The sequence below is a fragment of the Corythoichthys intestinalis genome, chromosome 21 (assembly GCF_030265065.1).
Source record: "Corythoichthys intestinalis isolate RoL2023-P3 chromosome 21, ASM3026506v1, whole genome shotgun sequence".
Classification (NCBI taxonomy): domain Eukaryota; kingdom Metazoa; phylum Chordata; class Actinopteri; order Syngnathiformes; family Syngnathidae; genus Corythoichthys; species Corythoichthys intestinalis.
The window spans coordinates 7030991-7058833 of record NC_080415.1 but is presented as its reverse complement, the minus strand read 5'-3'; the positions used below and the strand labels follow the sequence as shown (position 1 = coordinate 7058833).

Genomic DNA, 27843 nt, shown 5'->3' with positions numbered 1-27843 from the left:
CTGCTGGTCGTTGTCGTTCTGCTGGGCCTTGACGCTCACGTTGTGCATTTGCTGCTGGTCGTCGTCGTTCTGCTGGGCCTTGACGCTCACGTTGTGCATTTGCTGCTGGTCGTCGTCGTTCTGCTGGGCCTTGACGCTCACGTTGTGCATTTGCTGCTGGTCGTCGTCGTTCTGCTGGTCCTTGACGCTCACGTTGTACATTTGCTGCTGGTCGTCGTCGTTCTGCTGGGCCTTGACGCTCACGTTGTGCATTTGCTGTTGCTGCTGGTCATTCTGCTGGGCCTTGGCGCTCATGTTGTGCATGTGCTGTTGTTGATGGTCATTCGGCTGGGCCTTGGCGCTCACGTTGTGCATTTGCTGTTGCTGCTGGTCGTCGTTGTTTTGCTGGGCCTTGACGCTCACGTTGTGCATGTGCTGTTGCTGCTGGTCATTCTGCTGGGCCTTGACGCTCACGTTGTGCATGTGCTGTTGCTGCTGGTCATTCTGCTGGGCCTTGACGCTCACGTTGTGGATTTGCTGTTGCTGCTGGTCATTCTGCTGGACCTTGACGCTCACGTTGTGGATTTGCTGTTGCTGCTGGTCATTCTGCTGGACCTTGACGCTCACGTTGTGGATTTGCTGTTGCTGCTGGTCATTCTGCTGGACCTTGACGCTCACGTTGTGGATTTGCTGTTGCTGCTGGTCATTCTGCTGGACCTTGACGCTCACGTTGTGGATTTGCTGTTGCTGCTGGCCCTTGGCGCTCACGTTGTGGATTTGCTGTTGCTGCTGGTCATTCTGCTGGCCCTTGGCGCTCACGTTGTGGATTTGCTGTTGCTGCTGGTCATTCTGCTGGCCCTTGGCGCTCACGTTGTGGATTTGCTGTTGCTGCTGGTCATTCTGCTGGCCCTTGGCGCTCACGTTGTAGCTTTGCCTCAGCACAAAATCCAAAGACCGGAGAAGTTCAAATGCCTTCTTGACTGAATCATCATCATTAGGAGTAACATCTGGAACAAAATCAAACCAATCTTAACATCGCAAACAAATTTAATTCACAAATGACATTTTTACCTTCAAGGCCAGCATTGGATCCATCCCGTGTAGTGGTACCAGCTGGAAAACAAAGCGCTACAGACACACAAACATTTGGTTTTGAGCAAAAATTCATTAGCTATTGTAAGTTGTAACAAGAAAAAAAAAGAACATTTCCCACCTGTACTCATCAAGAAGGCATGCACCAGTGCAACAACAAGCCAAGTTGCAGCCATTTCTTCTGTGACCATAACCTGAATGTGAAGCAGATGAGATTTTATAGCAAATGTCAAAGTGACCACAGCTGCTGCTAATTGAACCTAAATAGTGCCAGTGTCACCACTTTACCACTCCAACTAGTGATGGCAGTTTGAAGCAGAACGACGTATGTTTCTATTGAACCACTGCTCCTCAAATCACGTGACATATGCCATATAAAATAGGAACTGTTTCATTTAGGGTTGAATGAAACACCACTTCCAGAAATATCGATTTTTACTACTTTCATCTAGTTTGCCAGTTTTGCACTTTCTACTCTGAGATGAATTTCCTTCTCATAAAAAATATACACATCGTAACTATGGCATATTAGCACTTACAACAGTGGAACTGAGGAAACCTTACTAGTTGTTCTAACAGATTTACTGTTGTTTAATCAATTAACTCATTGGCTGCCACATCCATTCCCTTTGGAACAGGAGTTGCTGCAAACCCGTCCAGTTCAAATAGAGTGGACGTCTTTCAGCGTCAATGATACTGAAACATGACCATTCAACGCCAGCCATCCCAGCTGAAATAGATGTTAATGTCTATTGCTGTCAATGGCAGCGAAGGAGTTGAAAATACTACAGCAAAAATAATAAAAGTGAGCTGTTGGATTGGAGAATCTTGAATGTTTAGCAAGCAACGTTTTTTTTTTTTTTTTTTAATGAATTCTTTATTTTGTTTGCACAATGCATTTGCTTTGAAATATATCCAATTTAAAAAATGTTCTTCTTTAGAAAACCAAAAAAAAAAAAAAAAAAAAAGAAATAATAACAAAGTAAGATAAAAAAGGACAAAAAACACTTTTGGGAGCACAAGCTAACTGAATTTTATGACAGATTTTTTGGCAACTGAATTTCTGTACAGCTGAATCCAGGGGCAATGGAAGTCACTCACAGCAAGGAGTGCTGTGGATCTTATTTTGTTTTTCCCATCCAAAAACAGCCTCTGGTCCAAATTTGTCATGCTCGTGCTTTTTCTCCATACAAGGCGTGCATAATGGCAGTACACACGCATGCTGGATGGTTGACGTACTACCACAAGGCTACCACAAATTTGGCGTTCTATTTCACCTACAGTGTGGGTTGGAGTTTTTGTATTGGAAATAAAAGTGCCCGTGTATTATAATGCAAATCCCGGCAGCTAGACGGCGCGATGACAAATTTAAAAACTAAAACGTCCAATAAGCCTCAGTTTAACACTGAAGGAATCTGACCTTTTTTCAGATTTTTTTTTTTCAATTAAAAATAAATAAATAAATAAAGACAGTATTTTATTTAAAAATGTTAAGATACATGCACGTACACTGCTGGCCAAAAGTATTGGCACCCCTGCAATTCTGTCAGATAATGCTCAATTTCTCCCACAAAATTATTGTAATTACAAATGCTTGGTAATAATATCTTCATTTATTTTGCTTGCAATGAAAAAACACATAAAAAGAATGAAAAGAATTAAATCATGATCATTTTACACAAAACTACAAAAAAATGGAAAAAAGTATTGACACCCTTTGAAAAATCATGTGATTATTCTCTAATTTGTGTAATTAACAGCACCTGTTACTTACCTGTGGCAGATAACAGGTGGTGGCAGTAACTAAATCACACTTGCTGCCAGTTAAAATGGATTAAAGTTGACTCAACCTCTATCCTGTGTCCTTGTGTGTACCACATTGAGCATGGAGAAAAGAAAGAAGACCCAAAACCTGAATGTTCCTGTATCTACCGTGACAGAATTGCAGGGGTGCCAATACTTTTGGCCAGCTGTGTATGCATTTACAAATCATTGTTTTCTTTTATATATGGCGGAAAACACTCAGGTGACTTGAAGTTCCGCTCTGAGACCCTCAATTTGGCCAACTTTCAAAATTGTCCGAAATCCATGTGTGATACATCATTGGAAAGCTTAAAATCTCAATTTTCTGGGGGAACAAAAATTTTGAACAGGAAATGCATTTTTGAAAAAAAAAAAATTTTTTTAAACAGCAAAACCCTAATTGGAGCACGCAAGAGTTGAACTAAAGACGCCACAATTTTAACGAGATATTATTGCGTACTTACCTTGTTTCGATCCAAAAACTCCACGTAGCATGTAGCATCACCGAGTGTCAAGACACAGCTGTGAATGGCCACAGCCGGATTAAAAAAACAATTTTTTATGGGTGAAACATGGTGATATAACAAGGGTCTCGATGCAGAAATCGCAGACAACAGGGAGTGGTTGAGATTTTCTTTTTCATATAATTACCCTTTTAAACATTATTTTTCAATTTTTTTTTGTTTGGATCGATTATTTATCATCTAACATATCGGGGGAAATGCGACAACACCAAAAAAAAATACAATAAAGCGATAGTTATGAGCCGTGACTTTTTTACAGACGGCAAATTTTTCATTGTGACGTAATTCGTTTAAAAGTTTAAAATATGCAAATTAATAAATTTTTTAAGTCGTTTTTTTTTTTAAACTAAAATTTAGACATCAATTCATGATTCTAAGCTAAAAATGACAGACATTTTGAATAATAAATATAATTACTTACTAGGGCCGTTCCTGACCAATTTGGTGCCCTAGGCAACACATTTGTTGGCGCCAACCCCCCCATTTTCACCACCTATATTTAAACACTCACACTGAAAAAGCACATTATCTCTTAGTAATTTATTATACAAAAAAAAACAACAACGAACAAGTGCATAAATTAAAAGAAAAATGCTGTAATAACTATTCAAAAGCACCAATAAAAAAGACTTCGAAAACAAATGCATTAAATGAATTAGAATTATTTTTGATTAACACCAACCCACACACATTCAGCGATCCAATGCTGGATTTAGGTTGAAAAAGTACAAACAGGAACGACTGTCTCAGGGGTGATTTGTTCGAGGATTCAAGGTAATTATTATATTTTTCGTACCATGCATGCATTTTGAAACGTGAAAAAAATCAACGGGAGAAATGAACAGCTAAGGATTTAAACATTTACTCTCAAGAATTTTCACCAGAAAAGCTCTGTTTACACATGGCGACTGCCACATTGAGTGACAGACTAGCATCGTACTTCGACATATTTATGTAAAATACATGTGAACTGCACGTTTTTTTTTTTTTTTTTGCTTTTAGCCAAGAATCGAGATTTTTTTACGTCCATATCTATAAAGAATTCAAGGATTTAAGCATTTATTCACAAGAATTTTCACCAGAAAAGCTCTGTTTACATATGGCGGCCGCCACATTGACTGACAGACTAGCATCATATTTCGACATATTTACGTAAAATAAATGCTAACTGCACGTTTTTTTTGCTGTTAACCATGAGTGGAGACTGTTATACCTCCATATCTATAAAGAATTCAGGGATTTAATCATGTAATCACAAGAATTTTCAACGGAAAAGCTCTGTTTACATATGGCGGCCTCCACACTTTGTCGGTGATTCCACTTGGTCAGCTTTGACGGCCACGCCAACAATGCAGGCCCCCTATTAATCAGCCCCGCACCCCATCAATATCATGAGGTCTATGGTTTTATTGTTTTTAAACTTATATAGACAATATTTGACCGGAAAACTCTTAATTTTAAATTAATATATACAGTGGGGCAAATAAGTATTTAGTCAACCACTAATTGTGCAAGTTCTCCCACTTGAAAATATTAGAGAGGCCTGTAATTGTCAACATGGGTAAACCTCAACCATGAGAGACAGAATGTGGGAAAAAAATCAGAAAATCACATTGTTTGATTTTTAAAGAAGTTATTTGCAAATCATGGTGGAAAATAAGTATTTGGTCAATACCAAAAGTTCATCTCAATACTTTGTTATGTACCTTTTGTTGGCAATAACGGAGACCAAACGTTTTCTGTAACTCTTCACAAGCTTTTCACACACTGTTGCTAGTATTTTGGTCCATTCCTCCATGGAGATCTCCTCTAGGGCAGTGATGTTTTGGGGCTGTCGTTGGGCAACACGGACTTTCAACTCCCCCCACAGATTTTCTATGGGGTTGAGATCTGGAGACTGGCTAGGCCACTCCAGCACCTTAAAATGCTTCTTACGAAGCCACTCCTTTGTTGCCCTGGCTGTGTGTTTGGGATCATTGTCATGCTGAAAGACCCAGCCATGTCTCATCTTCAATGCCCTTGCTGATGGAAGGAGATTTTCACTCAAAATCTCTCGATACAGGGCCCCATTCATTCTTTCCTTTACACAGATCAGTCGTCCTGGTCCCTTTGCAGAAAAACAGCCCCAAAGCATGATGTTTCCACCCCCCATGCTTCACAGTGGGTGGTGCAATTCAGTATTCTATTCAGTATACCCCCTTAAACTCTGCGTATGATATATGGGTATTTTGTTTTGTTTTTCAATTACACTTTGGGGAAAAACGTGTCTTATATGTATCTCTTTCCAATGATGGTAAATCTGAAAATTAAAGAAAATTAAGATTTTTTTAAATGCAAATAACCTCTGCCTCCACTTCGCGGATTTCGCGGCGCGGGGTTCCCTGTTAACCGCTAAAAACGAGGGATCACTAACTTTCAGAACCGTTTTGGCTTTAAACATAACTCAGGCTTTATAAGCCAAGCCGAACCGAGGCACGCCTCTTCCTGACAAGGGGAATCAGTGCAACTCTACCTACATCGTACTGAGGGCTTGGTGAGCACAACAATTCTCACATTATTTTCTAAAAATGTGCATTTAAATGCTCCATATGTCGTATTTTCTTCCGTATTATGCAACAGTGACGAGTAAAGAATGGTCACATGTCGCGTCCCTCAGTTCTTGGACTGAACCAACAGTGAAATGTTCTGTTTTGATCTGCAGTTAATTTCATTTGGACCTGGCTTACTATGGAGATTTCATTCAAAGGCAAAGAAGCTCTGGTCACCGGAGCAGGAAAAGGTAAAAACAATCGAAACACTAAACTTCGAATAAGTGCGTAAGTGCGTGTGGGGGAGACTGTCGTCGGTTTCCACAATGTACACTACACTCTCTCTTACCCAATACCCACGGACTAATATGGTGTTATAGCGTCCCTAGTGGATGGACTTCACTACTGTTTGTAACTTTTTTGATCAAGTGCATACCAGCAAAAATAATCGACTTTAAGAATTTGAAAAGTAACAGAATTTCATTTTTCTGCTGTGTAATAGTGGAGAAAAACATTAATAAAAGTCAGTAAGTCCAGGAAGCCATGTTTAAATGCGAGTATAATGCCTGCGTTTCTCTGCTAAATGCTTCCTTCTAGTGGCCAATGTCTGCATACACTCAAGTTTGTTTTCTATCAATATTTGTTTTATTCATGACTCAACCGATTTATTGAAGAAGAATTGATGGTTAAGGTTTTTTTTTCAATGTCCGTTATGTCCGAGGGGCCTGTTGCTGTTCTTTTAATTATATTTACCTCAAAAAAATGACCCTTATTTTTAAAGAGTGTTGGGATTAGCGTGGGGCTGCAGCTATCAATTATTTAAGTAATCGATTAATCTATAAATTTGGTAATTCGAATAATCGAGTAATCGGATTACGAACATTTAATCCGTTGCAGCATAAATGTAAGAGATGTAAAACCATTGCTAAAATTGCACTTTCAAAAGAGCATTAAATGAAAATATAAAATACCCGTTTTTTTCCCTTCAAACTATGAATATATAAATGCATTTACAAATAAAATGAAATACCTTAGCTTAGCCTCAAACAGTACAAAAAATAAATATATGAGGATCAAAGTACAACAAAACAACATTTGGCTAACTTGCATAATAAAAGTCTGCTAACTTAAATGCTATAAACTGCACCATTTGACACCATAACACCAAAATGCTAACTTTTTTGTTTTTACAATGCTCTTAACAAATCGTTCACACACTTATTCCCATAAAAAATGCTAAATATACTTATGTTAAATGGTGTCATACTTGTATAGCGCTAGGTGCTCAAAGCACTTTACACTACATTGCAAGCTACCTACTGGTGACGCAGCACCAGGAGCAATGTATCTTGCTCAAGGATACTTAGGCGAGTTCATCAGGGCAGAAAATTGAACCCACAACCTCTGGGTTGGGGGACAGCTACTCTATCACTGAACTACGCCACTTATAAACTGAATTATGAATACATAAACAAACATACAGTCCCTGACAAAAGTCTTGTCGCTTATCCATTTTGTTGAAACAATTTCTAATAACCTGACTTTTAATTATTCAAATGGTTTCCGAAATGGCTCATATGAAAGCTAAGACCCTCCCAAATGATGTTGAATGTACAAAAATATATTTGTTTCACTGAAAAAAGATTTATCATTTGATGAAGACATAAAGGTCAAACTTTGGCAAGACAAAAGTTTTGTCGTCTACAGAAAGTAGTGTGAAAATTGAACAAAAAATGTACTTCAAATACAAAAATATGTTACATAACATAAGCGAATGAGGTAGTGCTGCTGTGAGATCCAAATGTAATCTTTTGTATGACTTCCATGGGCTTGAAGGACTGCATCCATGCGGTTCGGCAAGGATTCATACAATTTATTGATGAAGTCATCAGGAACATCAAAGAAAGCAGTCTTGCATGCCTCCCAGAGTTCATTAACATTCTTGGGTTTCGTCTTCCATGCTTCCTCTTTCATCCTACCCCAGACATGCTCAATGATGTTCATGTCTGGTGACTGGGCTGGCCAGTCCTGGAGGATCTTGATTGAAGTATGCGATGAAGCACCATCCTGCTGCAGAATTTGTCCCTTTTTATGGTTAGGAATTTAAGAGGCAGCTAAGATTTGTTGATATTTCAGACTATTTATGTTGCCTTCCACCCTGCAGATATCTCGCGCACCCCCATACTGGATGTAACCCCAGACCATGATTTTGCCACCACCAAACTTCACTGTTTTGTGGCAAAAGGTGGATTTTTCAGATGAATCTTCCATTTAATTACACCACAGTCGCCGCAAATATTGCAGGAGACCTACTGGAGCCCGCATGGATCCGAGATTCACTCAGAAAACAGTGAAGCTAGGTGGTGGCAAAATCATGGTCTGGGGTGACATCCAGTATGGGGGTGTGCGAGAGATCTGCAGGGTGGAAGGCAACATAAATAGTCTGAAATATCAACAAATATTTGCTTCCTCTTACATTCCTAACCATAAAAAGGGACAAATTCTGCAGCAGGATAGTGCTCCATCGCATACTTCAATCAAGATCCTCCAGGACTGGCCAGCCCAGTCACCAGACATGAACATCATTGAGCATGTCTGGGGTAGGATGAAAGAGGACGTATGGAAGACAAAACCCAAGAATGTTGATCAACTCTGGGAGGCATGCAAGACTGCTTTCTTTGATGTTCTTGATGACTTCATCAGTAAATTGTATGAATCCTTGCCGAACAGCATGGATGCAGTCCTTCAAGCCCATGGAAGTCATACAAAATATTAAATTTGGATCTCACAGCACCCCTACTTAATTCGCTTATGTTATGTAACATATTTTTGTATTTGAAGTACATTTTTTGTTCAATTTTCACACTACTTTCTGTAGGCGACAAAACTTTTGTCTTGCCAAAATTTGACCTTTATGTCTTCATTAAATGATAAATCTTTTTTCAGTGAAACAAATATATTTTTGTACATTCAACATCATTTGGGAGGGTCTTAGCTTTCATATGAGCCATTTCTGAAACCAATTGAATAATTAAAAGTCAGGTTATTAGCAATTGTTTCTACAAAATTGATAAGCGACAAGACTTTTGTCAGGGACTGTATTTGCTCAAACAAAAACTTACAACCTTATGTTGGTCTTAACAGGGAGCTGCTGGTTTCAGCCATGTTAGATATGTTATGTCATATTAACTGTTGCCAACAGATGGCAGTGTATCCACCCAAATCGATATGTAAACACTTTCAAAACAATTACAACACCATTCTAATTAAAAAAATCCTCAACGCAATAATATTTGATTCAAAGCTGTTTTCTAATCAAATTACTCAGGTTAATCGATTAATTGTTGCAGCACAAGATTATTGACCCAAAAAAGTGTCACAGTACACATTACATATTACTCCCAGAAATGGTAATGTCTTACATTATTCTATTGCTCCTTTAAGAAAGTAATTAGTTGCAAATATCAACTACATAAAGTACTTTCTTCAAGGAGTAGGTAAATGATTTTTTTTTTTCATTTTTGCAAACATTTATTCAACCAATGTAAACAGTAAAATTGTTGTAAAAATGCAAACCAAAAAGAAAAAGAGCTATTTTCATTGAAAATTCTTGTTGATAGATGCTTAAATCCCTGAATTCTTTATAGATATGGACATAAAATAGTCTCGATTCTTGGTTAAAAGCAAAAAAATAAAACGTGCAGTTAGCATTTATTTTACGTAAATATGTCGAAGTACAATGCTAGTCTGTTAGTGAATGTAGCTAGCAGCCACCTTATAAAAACAGAGCTTTTCCGGTGAAAATTCCTCTAAATAAATGCTTAAATCCCCGAATCCTTTATAGATATGGATGTAAAACAGTCTCGAGTCTTGGTTAAAAGCAAAAAAAAACGTGCAGTTAGCATTTATTTTACGTAAATATGTCGAACTATGATGCCAATGCAGTAGCGGCTAATTTCTACCATTAAGTTTTTTCACAACGTTTCAAAATGCATGCATGGTACGAAAACTATAATAATTACCTTGAATCCTCGAACAAATCACTCCTGAGACACTCCTTCCTGTTTGTATGCGTTGCAGCTTTCGTACTTTTTCAACAGAAATCCGGCATTAGATTGCTGCGTGCGTGTTTGTGAATAGCTCCCCTTGATGTGGGCGGCCTCCTACTTGAATGCGAGGTACACTGCATGACCCATCTGACCCTTCAATACAATTTTGAAGTCTATGGTATGTGTTGTCAGGGATTGGCAGGGCCACTGCTCTAGCTCTGGCACTTTGCGGTGCAAATGTCACGGCGCTCTCACGCACTCAGGCTGACCTGGACAGTTTGGTGAAGGAGGTACATCTGTCGAAAGCACTATTATTAGTATTTCCAAGAAATGTTTCTTGCCTACATCCTTGTCTCTTTTGTGGCGTTTCTTTACTACAGTGTCCATCCATCGTCCCTGTGTGTGTAGACCTGGCAGACTGGAAAGCCACAGAGGCGGCCCTCAAAAACGTTGGCCCGATTGATCTGCTCATCAACAACGCAGCATGTGCCATACGCCAGCCATTTCTTGAGGCCACACCTGACCAATTTGACCAGTAAGATATATGTTCAGATGCATACCGTACGTAAATTCCGGTGCGGGCTATTGGGTATCCAGTAGGCTTGCCACCCGTCCCTTGAAATACGGAATCGTTCCGTAATTGGGAATTAAAAGTTGCGTTCCGTATTGGTTCGATACGGAACGCAACTTTTATTCCGTTTATTCCGTTTTTCACAATTGTCCCTTGGGGCGACCCCGCACGACCTGCGGCTGCGGCGTCGGGGAGGGGTTGGGCGGCGGTGCGCCCAGCCTATGCACGTCTGTCACACACAAACACATACCTGCGCTCATGAGTGACCACTGAGCCAACAATAATGAACAAAAAGGGCAGGAGATATTAAAAACAGCAAGATAGTTATCTGCCTGCCCGCTTCTGTCTGCTGAGCACTGCGCGCCACTTCCGGGTTCGTTGCCTAGTGAAGGGGAAACGATATCGTCATCGCACACACCATATAACTGTTTGCATTAGTCTAACACATATCTTGTCTAACACATACATATGGTACAGGTTTTCGTAGGCACCGTCTAACTGTTTGCATTACTCTAACACACGTAATATAATTAATCAGGAAATAGTATCATTTTCATATTTACGGTAGGACTACACTACTAATATAAAATAAATAGCACACCATAGTTTAATGAGAAGAAATAGAGATACTTAAAGCCGTCTTATCACAAGAGTGACGCACATACTCGGGTAATCTGCTCTCCCAGCAAACTCCAAGGACAAAGCGCATTGTCCTAAAACAAGCACAACCAGCCCGGACAGCAAAGTTGATAGCGGGCGTCCCAATCCGCGCACAAACCTAAGCCGCCCAAAACCGGCCACAGCGGGGGTGGACCAAAAGCAACGCCCAGAAACGCCTTCGACAAGACCCGCGTCAGCAAAGACTTCAAAAAGACTGAACACTGAGATAAGACAGATTTCTCCTGCTCGGAAACATGTAGCCTTGTTTTGGATCCAGAATTGTCCCTCCGTCGTCTGTTTTTGCCTTGTTTTTTACCATTGTCGACGAATAAATTGTCAACCTGTTTTCGGCGAGTGTTCTTCAAGCTTTTGAAACATGGAGTCAGTGTGCAAAGGGTTAACACAGGAACGCGCGGAGTTTAGCTTCCTCCTGGCCTGGCTCCGCTCGGGGGCGTCGAGTGGCGGAGCACATTTCCGTTCTGTTGCCGGCCTCCCCGTGAGGTTTGGGCTGGGAGGACTAAATTCCTTCACTAGTTACCTCACTCGCTCTGCTAAATGCACCACCCCGCGCGTTTTCAAAACAAAGATGTCTCCAAAAGCAGACGCTCAGGAGTCAGAACACCCCACCTCATCCTTAAGAGGAAACGTCTCCAAAAAAAGGAGTGGCTCGATAGAGTCACTGATGATGATTATAAAGTGAACTGCAAGGCAGGCAGGAAAGTTTTTGCAGTGTCTCACGGAGGTGTAAAACAGCATGCTGCAGGGCACCTCCACAAACGGAATATAAGATCCCAGAAGAGCCTTCGTCACAATTCTTTGTACCTGAAACATCCCCTGAGCTTGATTTGGTATGTTATTATGCTCTTGCATATGGATAACATACAGGCTATATTTATATTTACCTTTAAACATCATACATTGATGGGAGCATAGCTAGGCTATTTCATTTGCTACTACGGTTGATTATTTTCAGGAATGTTGATTTTTTTTTTTTTTTTTTTTTTTTAAACATGCATTTATTATCAATCAATATGGAATGGATTTATTTAACCATAAAGAACATCTTATTTTGTTATGCTAACAAATGCTCGTCATTTGGAATTATTCCTAATAGATTAACAGCAAATAAACACTGAATAAATAGTCCTACTGCAAATATATGCTATCTATTGATTGATTATTTGTGATACCAAAATCAAAGCAATAATTTGACATCATCGCACGCCTACCTTCTAAATTACTGCAGCTGAGGTGACACAGGTATACCACACACTAAAACGTGGCCAGAGCTACAATAGTGTTGACTTTGGACACAGGCTCAATCAGAAGATTTTTATGTGATTCCAAAATAGTGAAGAAAATGACTTTGGGGAGAACAAAGCAAGAGGCATTGTTGAAACAAGTCCTGGGTTCAAAGGCAGTGGGAGATGTGCTCAAGATCTTAACGTAACCCATCCCATTCTCCATACAGACCTGTGCCTCGAATAAATTGAGCAGGAATATGTTTCCCCTTGCTGTCCAGTACTTCAGTCCAAAGTCTGGGGTCACCAATAAAATGCTGGAATTCATAGAGAATGCAGACGAGTCAGCTGCTGGAATTGTAGCTCTCCTGCAACATTCCCTTAAGAAATTTGGCTTGTCAATGGCTCATGAGACCAGATTCAGTGTCGACAACACAAATGTTAATTATGATATCCGTAACTTCGTTTTCACTAACCTGCAGAAAAAACCAAAACAGTCTGCTGCAAGGAAACTGCCATTCCCACATAGTGCACAATACAGTTTTCGCATCTAAAAATACATACATTTCTATGCATTTTAGGAGTTTTGGGGATGCCCCTATTTTTCGCCCTTAAGGCTTTGGGCGCGATGGGGGCGTGTCTTATTTCTGTTTCTGAAAGGTGACAACTCTAGTATCCAGTGAGATTTTTGCAGTAAGGTATATGACTTGTTGCTGCTTATATCAGCATAGATAAGCAAGCAGTTGCCTCGGGCGCTATCTAGTGAAAGCGGCACCAAATTGCTAATGCTATGCTTCCTTAATGTTTTCTAACATATCAAGTACATTTCAATATGCTACATAGTAGAAATGTATTATTTTAAAAATAACTTCTGGTCTAAGTCCATGACCGTGATTTAGATCATGACTTTGCGCCCTTAACCTCTTGTTGTACTTGTTTTGTTCCTTTTGCATGCATGTTGACAGTGCAACATGTGGGGACAGGTTGTGCATCATCTCACTGTGTAAGCGGCTAGTGCTATTGACAAAGGAATGTATCACTTCTGTTGCTGTCAATACAAAAACATTGAAAAAAAAAATAAGACTGAATAGTTTTATATTTGATTCTAGACTTCACCATCATCTAATGGTGAAGTCTAGAATTTGATAATTCAACAAAAACAGCAGGTACAGTGTATCACAAAAGTGAGTAGACCCTTTAGAAAAAAACGTACATCCCTAAATGTCCAAATTGGGTACTGCTTGTCATTTTCCCTTCAAAATGACTCGTTAGCCTGTTAGTGCTCAGACCATACACTGAGCACTAACAGGCTGACCCTCCACCTCCTCAATCTCTGCAACAATGCTTACAGCACTCCTTTACCAAGTCACATGACATTTTGGAGGGAAAATGACAAGCAGGACTCAATTTGGGTCAAGTCATCAGCCAATCAAACGTGAGTCAGGAAAAAAAAAACACACACACACTTACAACCCCAACAGAAATACAATATGTCGACCACATGCCGCCTCCTCTGCCCCCTTTGAAGAGGAGGTATATTAGAAGATTTTTTCGGCTTGCAGCAGCAGCCACTATAGCTAATCCAAACATATGTCAATGTTGTGGAGGTGGGGACACACCACAAATTCATAACTCGGGCTGTCAAACGATTAAAATTTTTAATTGAGTTAATCACAGCTTAAAAATTAATTAATCGTAATTAATCGCAATTCAAACCATCTCTATAAAATATGCCATATTTTTCTGTAAATTATTGTTGGAATGGAAAGATAAGACACAAGACGGATATATACATTCAACATACTGTACAAAGTACTGTATTTGTTTATCATATCAATAAATCAACAAGATGGTATTATCATTATTAACATTCTGTTAAAGTGATCCTCGATCTTTAAGACAAGTAATTCTTAAAAGATAAATATTAGTATGAGTTACAATAATTTGATATTGAAACCCCTCTTAATGTTTTCGTTTTAATAAAATTTGTAAAATTATTTTAAGTGATAGGTCGCCATTCTTGTTATGTCGCAGTGCGTGACATCACCGGGCCGAACTTCCAGCGTGTCACTCTTAGCTACCCCAACATGTCGTCGGTTCTTCCCTTCCAATTTGAACCAGATCGGAAGCAGGGCAGCACTGTCGGTCGTTCACAAGACGAGCAGCAAAGGCAAAATGAGAACCGGAACTACAGTTCGTTATAAGAGAAGAATTGGGCAAAACTGGTGATGTACTCGCTGCAAGTGCGTCTCAATGATAACGGAGCAGAGAGTGTATGTTGTTGAGAACTCCGTTTTTTGTTGGCAGATCTTCAAGGTAAGATATTGCGTTTTCAATACGTGCATAAAAGTACCAAAAACGGGACAAGCTTCCACTTATGCAAATTTATTCACACAAAAAATAATATTTTCACCTTGACCACTCGTCACTCGGGAGCTCAGCGGTACGCACACACTCATTCCCAGACGAACTCCAACATAAAAGTAAGGTCAGAAGGTAAGTCAGAGTCACTGTCGTCACTGTAGCGGGCCATAGTGCTTTAATTATTTGGTATGATTTACGGCAATGTTGCAACCGCGATCAGGCCGTCGAATCCACAAAATAGACTGATCCCAAAAGCCGCTGTGGGACCGACGAATCCAGAAACTGGACAGATCCGAAACCAATATTGCAGCCGCTGTGGGACCGTCGGATCCAGAAATTAGACGGATCCCTTACTTGACTGAGGATCCAGGAAAAATGTTAATAAAGCGTTACCTATTAACCCAAATAAATCAACAAATAACCCGTACTGGACTATAAGCCGCAGGATTAAAAATGAGGGAAAAAAGTAGCGTTTTATAGTCCGGAAATTACGGTATTAGGCTCAGGGTGCCAATACTTTGTCCGGCCAATTTTGGAGTTTTGTGTAAAATGATCATGATTTAATTTTTTTTTTTCATTCGCCTTTTTTTCCATTGCAAGCAAAATAAATGGAAGATATTACTACCATAGCATTTGTAATTGCAATCATTTTCTGGAAGAAATTGAGCATTATCTGAGAGAATTGCAGGGGTGCCAATACTTTTGGCCAGCACTGTTGTGTGTTCACTGTTGTGTGAACATGTCATTGACTAAATATGTGCTACAATGCGCTCAACTTTTGTTCAGAATTAGCTTCTTACCACTGGTGGTTGCGATGTGGCTTGCTTTTCATTCATTTGCACATATTCACGGTCCTTTAAACAATGCAGGCGTATTGTGAGATCATCGTTATCGTGAGCCTTGCATCGCAAATCGTATCCTATCGTGAGCTACCCAGAGGTTCCCTTCTTAATTCAAGTTGTCGAATGTCTTTTACTTGTAGGTCTTTCAATGTGAACGTGAAAGCGGTGCTGAATGTATCCCAGGTAAAACTAAATCATGGTAACTGCCTAGCTTTTGTGTCGATTCAAATGCTCCTTTGATTCCAAGCTGTGTCCACTGAAGCAAAGACAGCCACTCTATCTACATTTGTTGCAGATAGTGGCTCGTGGGATGATCGCAAGAGGCTATGGGGGCTCCATTGTAAATGTGTCTAGTAAAGCGTCACAGCGTGCACTAAAAAACCACGCAGTGTACTGTGAGTAAACTCACGTTCCATCTTTGTGTCTTTCAAGAACTGAACTGAAAGTTTTTGGTAATGTCTAGATCTTTGTTGAATCACCTTCAGGTGCCACGAAAGCAGCACTGGACATGTTGACGAAAGCCATGGCTCTGGAACTGGGACCACATCAGGTACTCACCAGTGGTAGAATGTAACAAAGTACTTCGTTACTGTACTCAAATACATTTTTGTGTATCTGTGCTTTACTTGAGTTTCAAATATGAAGTGTTAGTGTTCAAATTGTCACCTGCATTTCACATGACTTTTTTTTTAATTTTTGTTTTTTCTCACTGTGAATTGATAGTTTCATTTTTATACCTGCGGTGCAATCGATAATCCCAGTGCAACTATACCGTAAGTGAGCACTAGAGGCAGCAACACGAGTACACGCAAGATTATGCAGGTGAACAAGATATTGACCAATAAAAAACACCACACTCTCAGTAGGTGGCGGTATGCACCTGATAGTTAATTGCAATCTCCCATTAAGCAAAGTGTTTATTTTTTATTTATTTATTTATTTTTTAAGCTTCTATGTGTTCTCTCTATAAACATACTTTGAAGGAATCTGACCTTTTAGCCAGACCGACGGAATTGAGCCAGCCGAACCGCCGGACCCGGGCTGGCGCAGATCCAACGGCCCGGGCCGGCGGGACTCCGGCAATCCGGCCAGAAGGCCGAACTACGCGCGTTCACCTAAAGGCCGAGTTATACTTCTGCGTCAGACCTGCACCGTCAAGGAAGACCCGATTTACGACCCTGCGCCGTAGCCTGACGCGCTCCTATTGATTTTTCAAACCCTAGTGTCAGCCTGACGTCACGTCAACGCATATGACGTGGCGGAAATGGACTGTGATTGGTTCACTCAGACTGTTGTTTCCGGTTCAGCGTGAAATCACCGCCATTGTAAAACATTATTTTTCTACACGCAAAAATGGACCAAGCCGACGGGAGTATCATCGAAGAGCAAGTCTCGTCAAGACGTTATTACGATTCCCAAATGGCAAGGTTGGCGATTGGGAAAAAAAAAAAATGGAAGAACCACCGAGATGTGTTCGGAATCAAATTGCCACACGAAGCGGTGACCCAGGCGGCCAAAAACTGCCAACTTTTTATCACTTTATGTCATATTTTTGGTTGGTGCACTTCATAATTTATTGCGTACATATGTTTGCTGTGAGTCTGTGACTTATTTGCGTGTCACACTTCAAGTATATGAGGAATAAAGCACAGGTTTGGTGTCAAAAGAGTTGTTTTGATCTTTAATTTTCAATAACAGACAGTTCACCCACGATACATCATCACTGATTGAGAGTGCCTCGTTGCTTTTTATGATAACGTTAAAATCAAGGCTCCCAACGCAGTTTGGGAAGTTCAGATTCAGATTCAGATTCAGAATATTTATTGTCACTGTTACAAAAAAGCACAACGAAACTTTGTTTGGAGCATCCATCCAGCTCATACAGCTAAGTTGGTAAAGTGCAAAGTGCAAACCCATAAAATAAATACCCATCAGTACCAAGTGTAAGCATTGACACAGTTTTGGACATATGTACAGCAAAGATTCAACAGCAGCATGAGGTCGTGGCAGTGCTAAAGTGCAGAGCAAAAATATACCAGTTGAAAACAGGCAAAAATCAGTGCAAAACCCAGATAAGTTAATCAAGTATAATCAAGTACAGCCTACTGGTTGGCAACCAACGGGTAAGTGTCAGGGAGGAGGAAATAGTGGATAGTGACATACTGCAACAATGCAAACCAGCTCAGAGTTATTGTTGTTGGTGGATGTGGATTATTGTCCGTAAGAGGGGGGCAGAGAGGGGAGAGGGGCAGAGTTCAGTAGCCTCACAGCCTGTGGGTACAGACTGTTGGACAGTCGTGATGTTCTGGCCTGTATGGACCTGTACCTTCTCCCTGAGGGCAGCAGGTGGAAAAGGTTGTGAGCAGGATGGTGCTGGTCTCGCAGGATGTTGTGCACTCTTCTCAAACAGCGAGTGGAGTAGATGGTGCTGATCTCAGGGAGAGTCATACCTATGATTCTCCCGGCAGCTTTCACCACGCGCTGGAGCGCCTGCTGGTCTGCCTTAGTGCAACTGGAAAACCACACTAAAAATCCGTATGTCAGAACACTGCTGATGGCACAGTTGTAAAAGTTCACCATCAGTGGTCTGGGGATGTTAGTGCTCTTCAGCTTCCTCAGGTAATAGAGGCGTTGTTGTGCCTTGCCCACCGCTGTGGAGATGTGGTCCCCCCAGGACAGGTCCTCAGTCACTGTTACCCCCAGGAATTTGAAGCTCCTCACCTTCTCCACCACATCGTTGCCGATAGTAAGAGGCTGATGGATGATGTGACTCCCCTTACGGAAATCCACCACGATCTCCTTGGTTTTCTTTATGTTTAGAGCCAAGTTGTTTTTGTGACACCATGACTCCAGATGTTGCACCTCTCTTCTGTAGTCCGTTTCATCATCGTTGGAGATGAGTCCGAGCACTGTGGTGTCGTCGGCAAACTTGACGATGAGGTTGGATGCAGAGGAGGCGGAGCAGTCATGAGTGTACAGGGTGTAAAGCAGAGGGCTCAGAACACACCCTTGAGGGGCCCCGGTGTTGATGGTGAGAGTGGAGGAGGTGTTTTTGCCCACTGTGACACTCTGTGTGCGATTAGTCAAAAAGTCCACAGTCCAATTGCACAGGGCGGTGTTGAGGCCCAGTTGGTGAAGTTTGGACCGGAGTTTGAACGGCCGGATGGTGTTAAAAGCAGAACTGTAGTCCACAAAGAGGAGCCGTGCATAGGTGTTTTTATGCTCCAGGTGCACTAGAAGTGTGTGCAGCACTGTGGCGATGGCGTCCTCAGTTGAACGGTTCCCTCTGTATGCAAACTGGTATGGGTCAAGTGAAGGCGGTATTGCAGCTTTAATGTGCTTGATGACCAGTCTCTCCAGGCATTTGGCGGGGATGGGGGTGAGAGCCACAGGTCTGTAGTCATTGAGACATGTGACGTTGGACTGTTTTGGGAGAGGGACGATTGTGGCTGCTTTAAAGCAGGCAGGGACCAGAGAGCAGGACAGTGAGGTGTTGAAAATGTAGGTGAAGACGTCTGTCAGCTCCGTGGCACAGTCCTTTAGCACCCGGCCCAGTACTCCATCTGGACCGGCCGCCTTCCTGGTGTTAATGTGGCGGAGGACACATCTCACCTCATGCGCGCTCAGGACAGGAGCGGGGTCGGACGAGGGGAGGGGGGGCAGGACAGCGTTTTTATTGTCCCTGTCAAAACGGGCATAAAAAAGGTTTAAGTCCTCAGCGAGAGTGGGACTGTCAGCTGAGGGTGGTGGTGGTTTCCTATTGTAGTCCGTGATGGCCCTGATGCCCTCCCAGATCTGCCTCGGGTTTGTGGTGTTTTCAAACCTGGCCTCAATACGCCTCCGGTGGTGGTGCTTGGCAGTATTGATGCCCCTCCTGAGATTAGCTCGAGCAGCCCTGTATGCCTCCTGATCACCAGTGTAGAATGCAATGTCCCTTTCCCGTATAAGTTGTTTTACCTCATGTGTCATCCATGGTGGTGTATTAGGAAACACACGGAACTCTTTCCAGCCTGTGACATTGTCCACACAGAAGCAGATGTAGTCCAAAACAGTGGAGGTGTAATTGTCCAGTGAGGTGCGATTATCTGTGTCGTGCTCTTTAAATACATCCCAGTCAGTGTGGTGGAAACAGTCCTGGAGCATATGAACAGCATCCTCCGGCCAGGTTCTCACTGTTTTTACTGTAATCCCAGCGCTCTTGATCTTTGGTGTATACAGTGGATGTAGCAGAAGAGAGAGGTGGTCTGACAGACCCAGGTGAGGATAGACCTGGGCTCTGTATGCATCCGCTACGTTAGTGTACACCTGGTCCAAAGTTCTATCCCCTCTGGTGGCACACTTCACATTTCGGTGGAATTTGTGAAGCACTGATTTTAAATCCGTGTGATTAAAGTCCCCAGCTGCAATGAAAACGCAGTCTGGATGTGCTGCCAGGCTGTTGTGGCAGCTGCTGCTCACTTGTGCTAGCGCTAGCTTAGCGTTAGCATCGGGTGGAATGTAAACGGCGCAGATGTAAACACACGAGAATTCACGCGGGAGATAGAATGGTCGACACTTTAACAATAACAGTTCTGCCTCTGGACTACACAGTTTCTCCATTACCGTGACATTCGTGCACCAGGAGTTGTTAATGTAGATGCAAAGTCCCCCGCCGGTCTTTTTACCAGAGTCCGCGGTCCTGTCGGCCCGGTAGGCGGTGCGGCTAGTTAGCTCGATAGCCGCGTCTGGAATGGAGCTGTCTAGCCAGGTCTCGGAGAAAATCAGACACGAACACTGATTTAAAGTCCTTCGCGTCGCCATCTGCAAACGTATCTCATCCAGCTTGTGACGGATCGACCTCGCGTTAGAGAGAAAGATGGTCGGCAGTGGTGGTTTGAAAGGGCTAGCCTTAAGCCGGGCCCACACGCCCCCGCGCTTGCCTCTCTTCTGCTTCCGCTCACAGCGCCTCCTCCCCCGGCCTGTTGCAGCGGGTGTTCCCGGGGATGTTCTTACAATCTCCGGGGGGATAAAATACTCTACGGACAGCCGAAAATCTCCGTGCAGTTGTAAGAGTTCGTCTTTTGTGTACTGAAATGTGCAAAAACCGTGTGAAATCACCCACAGCACCACCAACAAAGTGTAAACGTAAAAGGAGCTCCGGGCCGCTGCGTCTGTGCGCGCCGCCATGTCCCCCATGTTCCCCATGGTCCCCATGCATAGACTCCAGAAATCTGTTATGGCTGGTTGTAGGACATGGCAAACAAATCGGGCAGGAGGGCTTTGCAGACCTTGGACGCAGTTTGAAGCTAGCCGCCACAGCTAGCTATCTCCACCCGAGTCTAGAACTCTCTGTGCGGCATCAAAAGTCGGCCAGACCGCCTCGAAACCGTCTTCTGCGTCGCCTGCCCCTCAACATTTGTATTATCAACATTTATTCAATGTTGATGAGCAGAAGATTTACATTCTAGCGTTCGATCTTGCATTGGTTATTTTCGCTCCGTTAAACTAGACTAGCGGAAGTCAACAAGCATGCCCGTAAACCGTACAAACATAACACCACACCCCTCTAGTGGCTTAGCGGCGAATTACAGAGCACCGTGTTCCCTCACCGCAGAACTATCGAATGCTCATTGACGTCGTAATCACTTTGCCGTCACCGCAATGCAGGCGTATAACTCAAGCTTTAGTCTTAACCCTTTGTACTGACTCCATTTTGAAAGGTTCAAATAAGGCTTACCGAAAACAAGTTGAGAATTTATTCAGGTCGACAGCGGATAAAACGGCAAAGCAAAACAGAAACACTCAGGCAGGGAGGCAAGGTCACCCTATCACACGTCAACAAAAGGTTCCCGAAAAAAAGACAACGATAAGTTAAACTTTGAGTCTTTTGAAGGCTCTCGCGGAGCGGGCCGTGGGCAGGAAGAAGGGTGTGTTTGGGATTATTGTCTGTTTGTGGATTGGACAAGAGGATTCGGGAGTTACTGTTGTCCGGGCAACGAGGGTTGTGGATTTTGCCACCTCCGCATCAAAGGGGCTCTTGGAGTCTTATCAGTCGTGTTATCAATTGGATATCAGGCGGGTTTACTTGTGTTGGGACAGAGGGTCCTGCCATTTGTTCTGGAATGTCCGGGAGAACTGATTGCGAGAGTCGGCGCGTCAATCTTGCTCATGATGAACACATTGGGCTTCCGTGATAAGAAGGCGTCGTGTATCTTTTATGCGCTATATTCTGCTTGTTTTCCTTAAACTATGGTATAAGTGCTATTTATTTTATATTGGGTGTGTCCAAGTAATTCAGACAGTCAAACGGTAAATACGAGAAACAATACTATTCCCTGACTGATTATATTAAGTGTGTTACAGTAATGCAAACAGTAAGACTGTGCCTACGAGAAAAGGTACTATCTCCTTCAACGTATATTAAATTTTTGCATCGAGGGAAAAACCTTTTACTTTTAAAGAAAATTTTAAAACATGCACTTTTGTACTTTTACTTGAGTAATTCTTTTCTGAGATACTAGTACTTTTACTTAAGTCATTTTTTTGCATCTGTATCTGTACTTTTACGTAAGAAAAAAAAACTGAGTACTTAATCCACCACTGGTACTCACCATTAGCAATGACATGTTTTATAATAATAATATTTTATTGATGTTGACTTCCATTTTACAGAACCCTATAAATCTTCACTCTTAAGCAGTGTTGTTAATAACAGCATTAGAGTATAACGGCGTTACTAACGGCGTTATTTTTTGCAGTAATGAGTAATCTAATTAATTACTTTTCTCATCTTGGCAACGCCGTTACCGTTACTGAGGCGGGAAAGGCGTGCGTTACTATGCGTTACTAAGTTGGTTGAATAAAAAAAGTCTGAGAGAGACGGACTCACGGAGACGAGAGAGCAGAGCAGGAGTGGGGAAGACGCTGTTGCAAACGCGATGCTAGGTGGCTCCAATAATACCTGACTGTAGCCATAGCCTACAAACTACGCCCACATGATACGGTAGATATCAAATATTATAGAACTAGATGCAAATGACAGACACGGCTGCATTGGCAACATGTTTTAAGGACTACATGCGTTAGTAAACAGCAGCCATTTTAAAGCAGTAGACCTCTCAGGAAGGCTCTGATGTAGAGATCCTTCCTAGCGAACCTAAGTAACTTTTTTTTTTTTTTAATCTAAAATGCTCCTAAATCGGCAAAATCTTGACTTAAGTCTATCTTTAAACGATGAAACAGTATTAAAACTTACACATGTTGAAAGTAGACAGAAGGGAACTAATGCAATAACGAGAGCAATTTTAACAACTTTTAACGGTTGATTCACAACATTAATGACTTCCGCACATAGCAAAGGTCACTATCTAGTTATCGCAATACCCTTGTGTCTAGTAAAGTGGAGGGTAAAGAATTGGGCTCGGGCCAATTGTCCTCAAAACCCTTTAAACTTTTTTTTTTTTTTTTTTTTTTTTTTTTTGAGGAAAAAACAAACATAAAAATTATCACTAGTTACTTTGCCAAGTAACTAATTACTCTTGCATTCAGGTAACTGAGTTACTAACGCAATTACTTTTTGGGAGAAGTAATTTGTAACTGTAATAAATTACTTTTTTAAAGTAAAATTAACAACACTGCTCTTAATACAGTGGTACCTCTACTTATGAACGTCTCTACATACAGAATTTTCAGGTCAAGACACGCCTCAACGAGAAAATATTGCCTCCCGTTACAAAAGAAATTTCAGGATACAAAAGGCAAAAATACAGTATGGGTGGTACGCGCGCGCAAAAAAAAAAAAAGCCAGATTTGAGTGCCAAATTGGTTTTGTACATGTAAAATCAGGGTTCCCGTGTTTAGGTACCAAAACGTGAAAAAGGCCAGCCTGACGCTCTCCCCGCTTCGTCTCCCTCACGCACGCTGGACAGCGCCCAAAAAAAGACTCTCATGCTGCTTGCTCGTTCTGAGTTCGTTCGTTTAATCCAGCAAAAAGGTCATCCACGTCTTGACATCCAAACGTAAACAAAAGAGTAACTAAGAGATCGATAGAGAGATATTAATCCAGAGAGGGAGAGTTCGGAAAACTGTGCGGCTCTATTGGATTCTTCTGCCTAGCGTGACTGCCCACACACAGCTACTTCTGCCTAAATATCGTCAAACGTGATGTCACAAACTAGTTCCACGAAATCCAAATAAAATCACAATTAACCTGAATAAATAACTAAACCATTATCTAGGCTCCTACCTCGTGGGTTCTTAACTCATTTGCTCCCAAAAACGTATGAATACGTTTTATTTTTAATTGTTTCAGTGTCCCAAAAACGTCTTTTTACGTCTTTTACGTTTTTTTTTTCACAAGACATCTCTAGGTTCTGATGCAACTTTGCTCCAAAGCACAATGCTCAAACTCCATTTTAAAGCAATAAAACTGGCCACTGGAGGGCAGTAGCGCATTTGGTAAGAACTCATATCGGACCATGAAAGGAAGTGAAGAGAAATAGTCAGGAAACGGAAGTTGGAAGAAGTAAAATGTGGAGAACGATGTAAAAACAAGGCACACGGCACTGGAGGAGTGTTTTGGAAAGAAAACGACACAATCCTCAAAGATTTAAAAAAAATCTATCTTGATGAGACAGGCGGTGATGAGGGAAAAGTTTACCCCGTCTGCCGATACAGCAGTGGCCACAACAGTGTCTTCTCTCTGTTCAATAGTTTAGTTATGTGTAAATAAATTGCTACTTTGCTATCAAAACCTCTATTTGTCTTGTTGTTTGTTATTTTGTAGAAGGAAAACATTATTCCGATGTTTGGGATGTCACAAAAGCAACAAATAGCTGTGTTAAAGTCAGTTATGTTTGAAATGTATGCTTTTATAAAAAGCTCAATTTCTCTGTTTTTTTTTCATCAGATATTGGAAAATTGCTCAAACTAAGCTATTTTCTATTGCTGATTTCTAAAGAATGGAAAAAGATATGATCTTTTTTTTTCTCCTGCTGAAAGAATCTTTCTTTTGGTGTGGGTTCCATGTTTATATAGCAATAGAACAGAATTGTCTGCAGGCCTTTCAAAATCAGTCAAAATCCAGTAAAACGGCCGGGAGCGAAGGGGGTTGCTCTGGTGAAAATGGCTGGGAGTGAATGAGTTAATCTGTTTGCGCAGTCTTGGTTGAAATGAAATCCAGGACCCTCTTGGCCCTTAATGGAATTGCTTTGACACCCTTTGTTATAGAGCCAAGAAATTTGGCACACTTCGTCAAATTGGCCTAATTAAGAAGTTTGGTAGCGGCACAGTTTGGTAGCGTCTCCATTTTTGTAGGACCCTCTTCAATATTTTTTTTTTCACCTCGGTGTGTGAATGTATTTCTCATCTCAGGATATGCAATAACATCTCTGTCAGCCATGCCCACAACACAAAAGAGGTTCCACACCCAAAAAAATTGAAAGTTTCGAACACAGGATAGTTTCTCACGAAATGATGAGAGGGGGACAATCTGCCACCACCCTGAGCTGCTTGCCGTTCGAGTTGCGTGATGTCCGAATTGCGACGAAATGCGAGCCCCGTTCAGTCCTGCTTGGAGGAGTCGTTGTTTTTATTGTTCACAAATGCTTTCCTTGACTAAATTCCATTGTGTGATGATAGACTCCTACTGAAAATTCTTTGTTGTGTTCCTGACAGATACGTGTCAACAGTGTGAACCCCACTGTGGTGATGACTGAAATGGGCCGACAAGGTGGTTGGAGTGACCCCGAGAAAGCCAAGACTATGACATCTCGCATCCCGCTGGGCCGCTTCGCAGGTTAGAGCCAGTGATCTTAATTGCTTTTGTCCCTTTTATCATTATTTATCATTATTATTATTTATTTAGTTTATGCTTATTAAACATTGGATGATTTTTGCTGTTAGCTGGTGTTTTGAAAAATAGCAGTTCATTGTATTTCTACCTTTGTTTAGCATTGGTTATGTGAACCTGCATTAACTGGCACACAATATTTTAACATCTGCACTATTTTAGGTTAAAACACGGCCAAATATTCATTTCCTTGCCCATTTTGTGCTGTGAAATTAGACTTTGAAAACACACCAATGTGTTTACTACTCTTTTTGTGTTTGTCCAGAGGTGGACGAAGTGGTGAACAGTATTTTGTTTCTACTGAGTGATAAAAGCACAATGACGAATGGAGTATCTCTGCCACTGGATGGAGGTTTCCTTGCCTGGTAAACCAGCACAACGCATCATCAACGCTTCAGCACTCATGTGTAACCCCCCCCCCCCCCCCCCCCCCCAAAATTGGAACGTTTCACATGTCAGAGTTGCCAATGTGGTTAATCAACCCATTATTAATTCATTCTTCTTTCATTTTAAGGTTTTGAGTTCGCATTTTTGGTCAGGAGTTGCCATGTTCTGTGGGCTTTCTCCAGGTTCTTGGTTTTTGTCAGTAATTTGAAAAAGGAGTTGTAAATTTGACTGAAGACTCCAAATTGTCTATAATCTTTAATGGAATGAGGTATGGCTGTTTGCTTTGCAACCATTTCAGGGTGTAACCTGTCTGCCAGCAAAAGTGATTAGCACATGAGCTAAGCTAATGTACTGTACTAATGTATGTGAGAAAGGTGATAGATGACAGCTGCAAGCTTGCAAGTACATTTGTTGCTTCTGAAGCAGCCACAGAAGCAACACCTGTATATAAAACCTTTTGTACTGTTTATAATGTGTTTTCAATTGTGGTCAAATACTTGGGGCGAGTTCATGTGATTGTTTTTGATGATGTGCGGACGCTAACTGATACATGCTAATCGTTTGTGTGGATTGTAATAGCTGTATCAGCAGCTAGTTATAAACATATAAACATATTTGAATTGCTCTTGAAGATGAAACTGATTTAATGTCATTTTTATTTTAGTTACATTCTACAAGTGTTGATGTCTTGAGCAGCTGAATAAAGTAAGCAAAGCACACTGACGTCTGACGTTGTCATTTCGAAGCTTAGCACGCTGCTAGGACTTAGCTCCAAGCTCTTGGCGAGGACGGTACAATGACATACAATACATGTTTTGGATAGTTAATTTGAGATTTGGGGGGTATTTAAAGGGTTAATTCAGATTTGCGCGAAACTCGTTTGTTACCCAGAGACTACCTGTATACAGTTCCTGACAAAAGTCTTGTTGCTTATCCATTTTGTAGAAACAATTGCTAATAACCTGACTTTTAATCATTCAATTGGTTTCAGAAATGGCTCATACGAAAGCTAAGACCCTCCCAAAAGATGTTGAATGTACAAAAATAAGTCTTTTTTCAGTGAAACAAACATATTATTTAATGAAGACATAAAGGTCAAGTTTTGACAAGACAAAAGTTTTGTCGCCTACAGAAAGTGGTGTGAAAATTGAAAAACAAAAAATGTACTTCAAATACAAAAATATGTTACATAACAAGTGAATTAAGTAGTGTTGCTGTGAGATCCAAATTTAATATTTTGTATGACTTCCATGCAGTGGCGGACTTGGCAATATCCAGGGGCCCTCTTCTTGGGTCAGGGGTTAAAAAGGTGAGAAGGGTGTGGAGTAAATATCTTCCAGTAAACGAGGGCTATCCTAAACGACAAATTTTCTCCTGATTAGTCAGCCGACTAGTTTTACGATTAGTCGACTAATCTTTTTTTTTTTTTTTTTTTACTAATTTAGCAATGAAATTTTTGTTGACGCTTATTAATTCACAAAACCATTTTGGAACACTTAAATTCTTTAATAAAGTACAAATAATCATGTAAATAACAATAATTAATCACAAATAAACAATGAGGTTAAATGCTGATAGCATTTACTAATGCAAAAGAATGGAAAATAAACAGATTCAGAACACTGACTTTGCCTTTCCAACATTATTCAAAACAATTCTTTAAAAAAAAAAAATCTAGCAATATTATTATAGTATACTACTATATATAATAGTAGTATAATAATTATTCATTGCCAATCATATTTGTCATGAAGAGGGTCATTTGAAAGCTATTCTATTCTGTATCATGTAGTATTTACTAGGGCTGTCAAAATTATCGCGTTAACGCGTGGTAATAATTTTTTAAAATTAATCACGTTAAAATATTTGACGCAATTAACGCACATGTCCCGCTCAGACAGTATTCTGCCTTTTGGTAAGTTTTACAGCAAGGCTTTTTGTGCTGTAACAGCGAACTCTTGTGGTCGCTTTGCG

The 27843-nt window shown here is 41.1% G+C and overlaps 1 protein-coding gene across 2 annotated transcripts; it reads left to right on the top strand.

Annotated features, from left to right (window-relative positions):
- Nucleotides 1-5810: 5810 nt before the first annotated feature.
- Nucleotides 5811-26588, top strand: LOC130910021 (L-xylulose reductase-like). 2 transcript variants are annotated; one of them, XM_057827035.1, is made up of 10 exons: nucleotides 5860-5931; nucleotides 6100-6177; nucleotides 10007-10104; nucleotides 10168-10265; nucleotides 10356-10510; nucleotides 15794-15836; nucleotides 15949-16048; nucleotides 16139-16203; nucleotides 25308-25428; nucleotides 25748-26588. In XM_057827035.1, the coding sequence occupies exons 3-10, from the start codon at nucleotides 10098-10100 to the stop codon at nucleotides 25849-25851; spliced, it is 693 nt and encodes a 230-aa protein (XP_057683018.1). In that variant the 5' UTR covers nucleotides 5860-5931; nucleotides 6100-6177; nucleotides 10007-10097; the 3' UTR covers nucleotides 25852-26588. The 2 variants fall into 2 exon arrangements, with proteins under 2 accessions (XP_057683017.1, XP_057683018.1); XM_057827034.1 differs by lacking the exon at nucleotides 10007-10104 and having other exon boundaries at nucleotides 5811-5931.
- The last annotated feature ends 1255 nt before the right edge of the window (nucleotides 26589-27843 follow it).

What these genes read in the sequence shown, in the direction of transcription:
- LOC130910021 (XM_057827034.1), top strand. Translation starts at nt 6,126, where the DNA reads ATGGAGATTTCATTCAAAGGCAAAGAAGCTCTGGTCACCGGAGCAGGA. An exon ending in ACACCTGACCAATTTGACCA is followed by an intron (nt 10,511 to 15,793) that starts GTAAGATATATG and finishes TTTTACTTGTAG; the next exon opens with GTCTTTCAATGTGAACGTGA. An exon ending in TGGAACTGGGACCACATCAG is followed by an intron (nt 16,204 to 25,307) that starts GTACTCACCAGT and finishes TGTTCCTGACAG; the next exon opens with ATACGTGTCAACAGTGTGAA.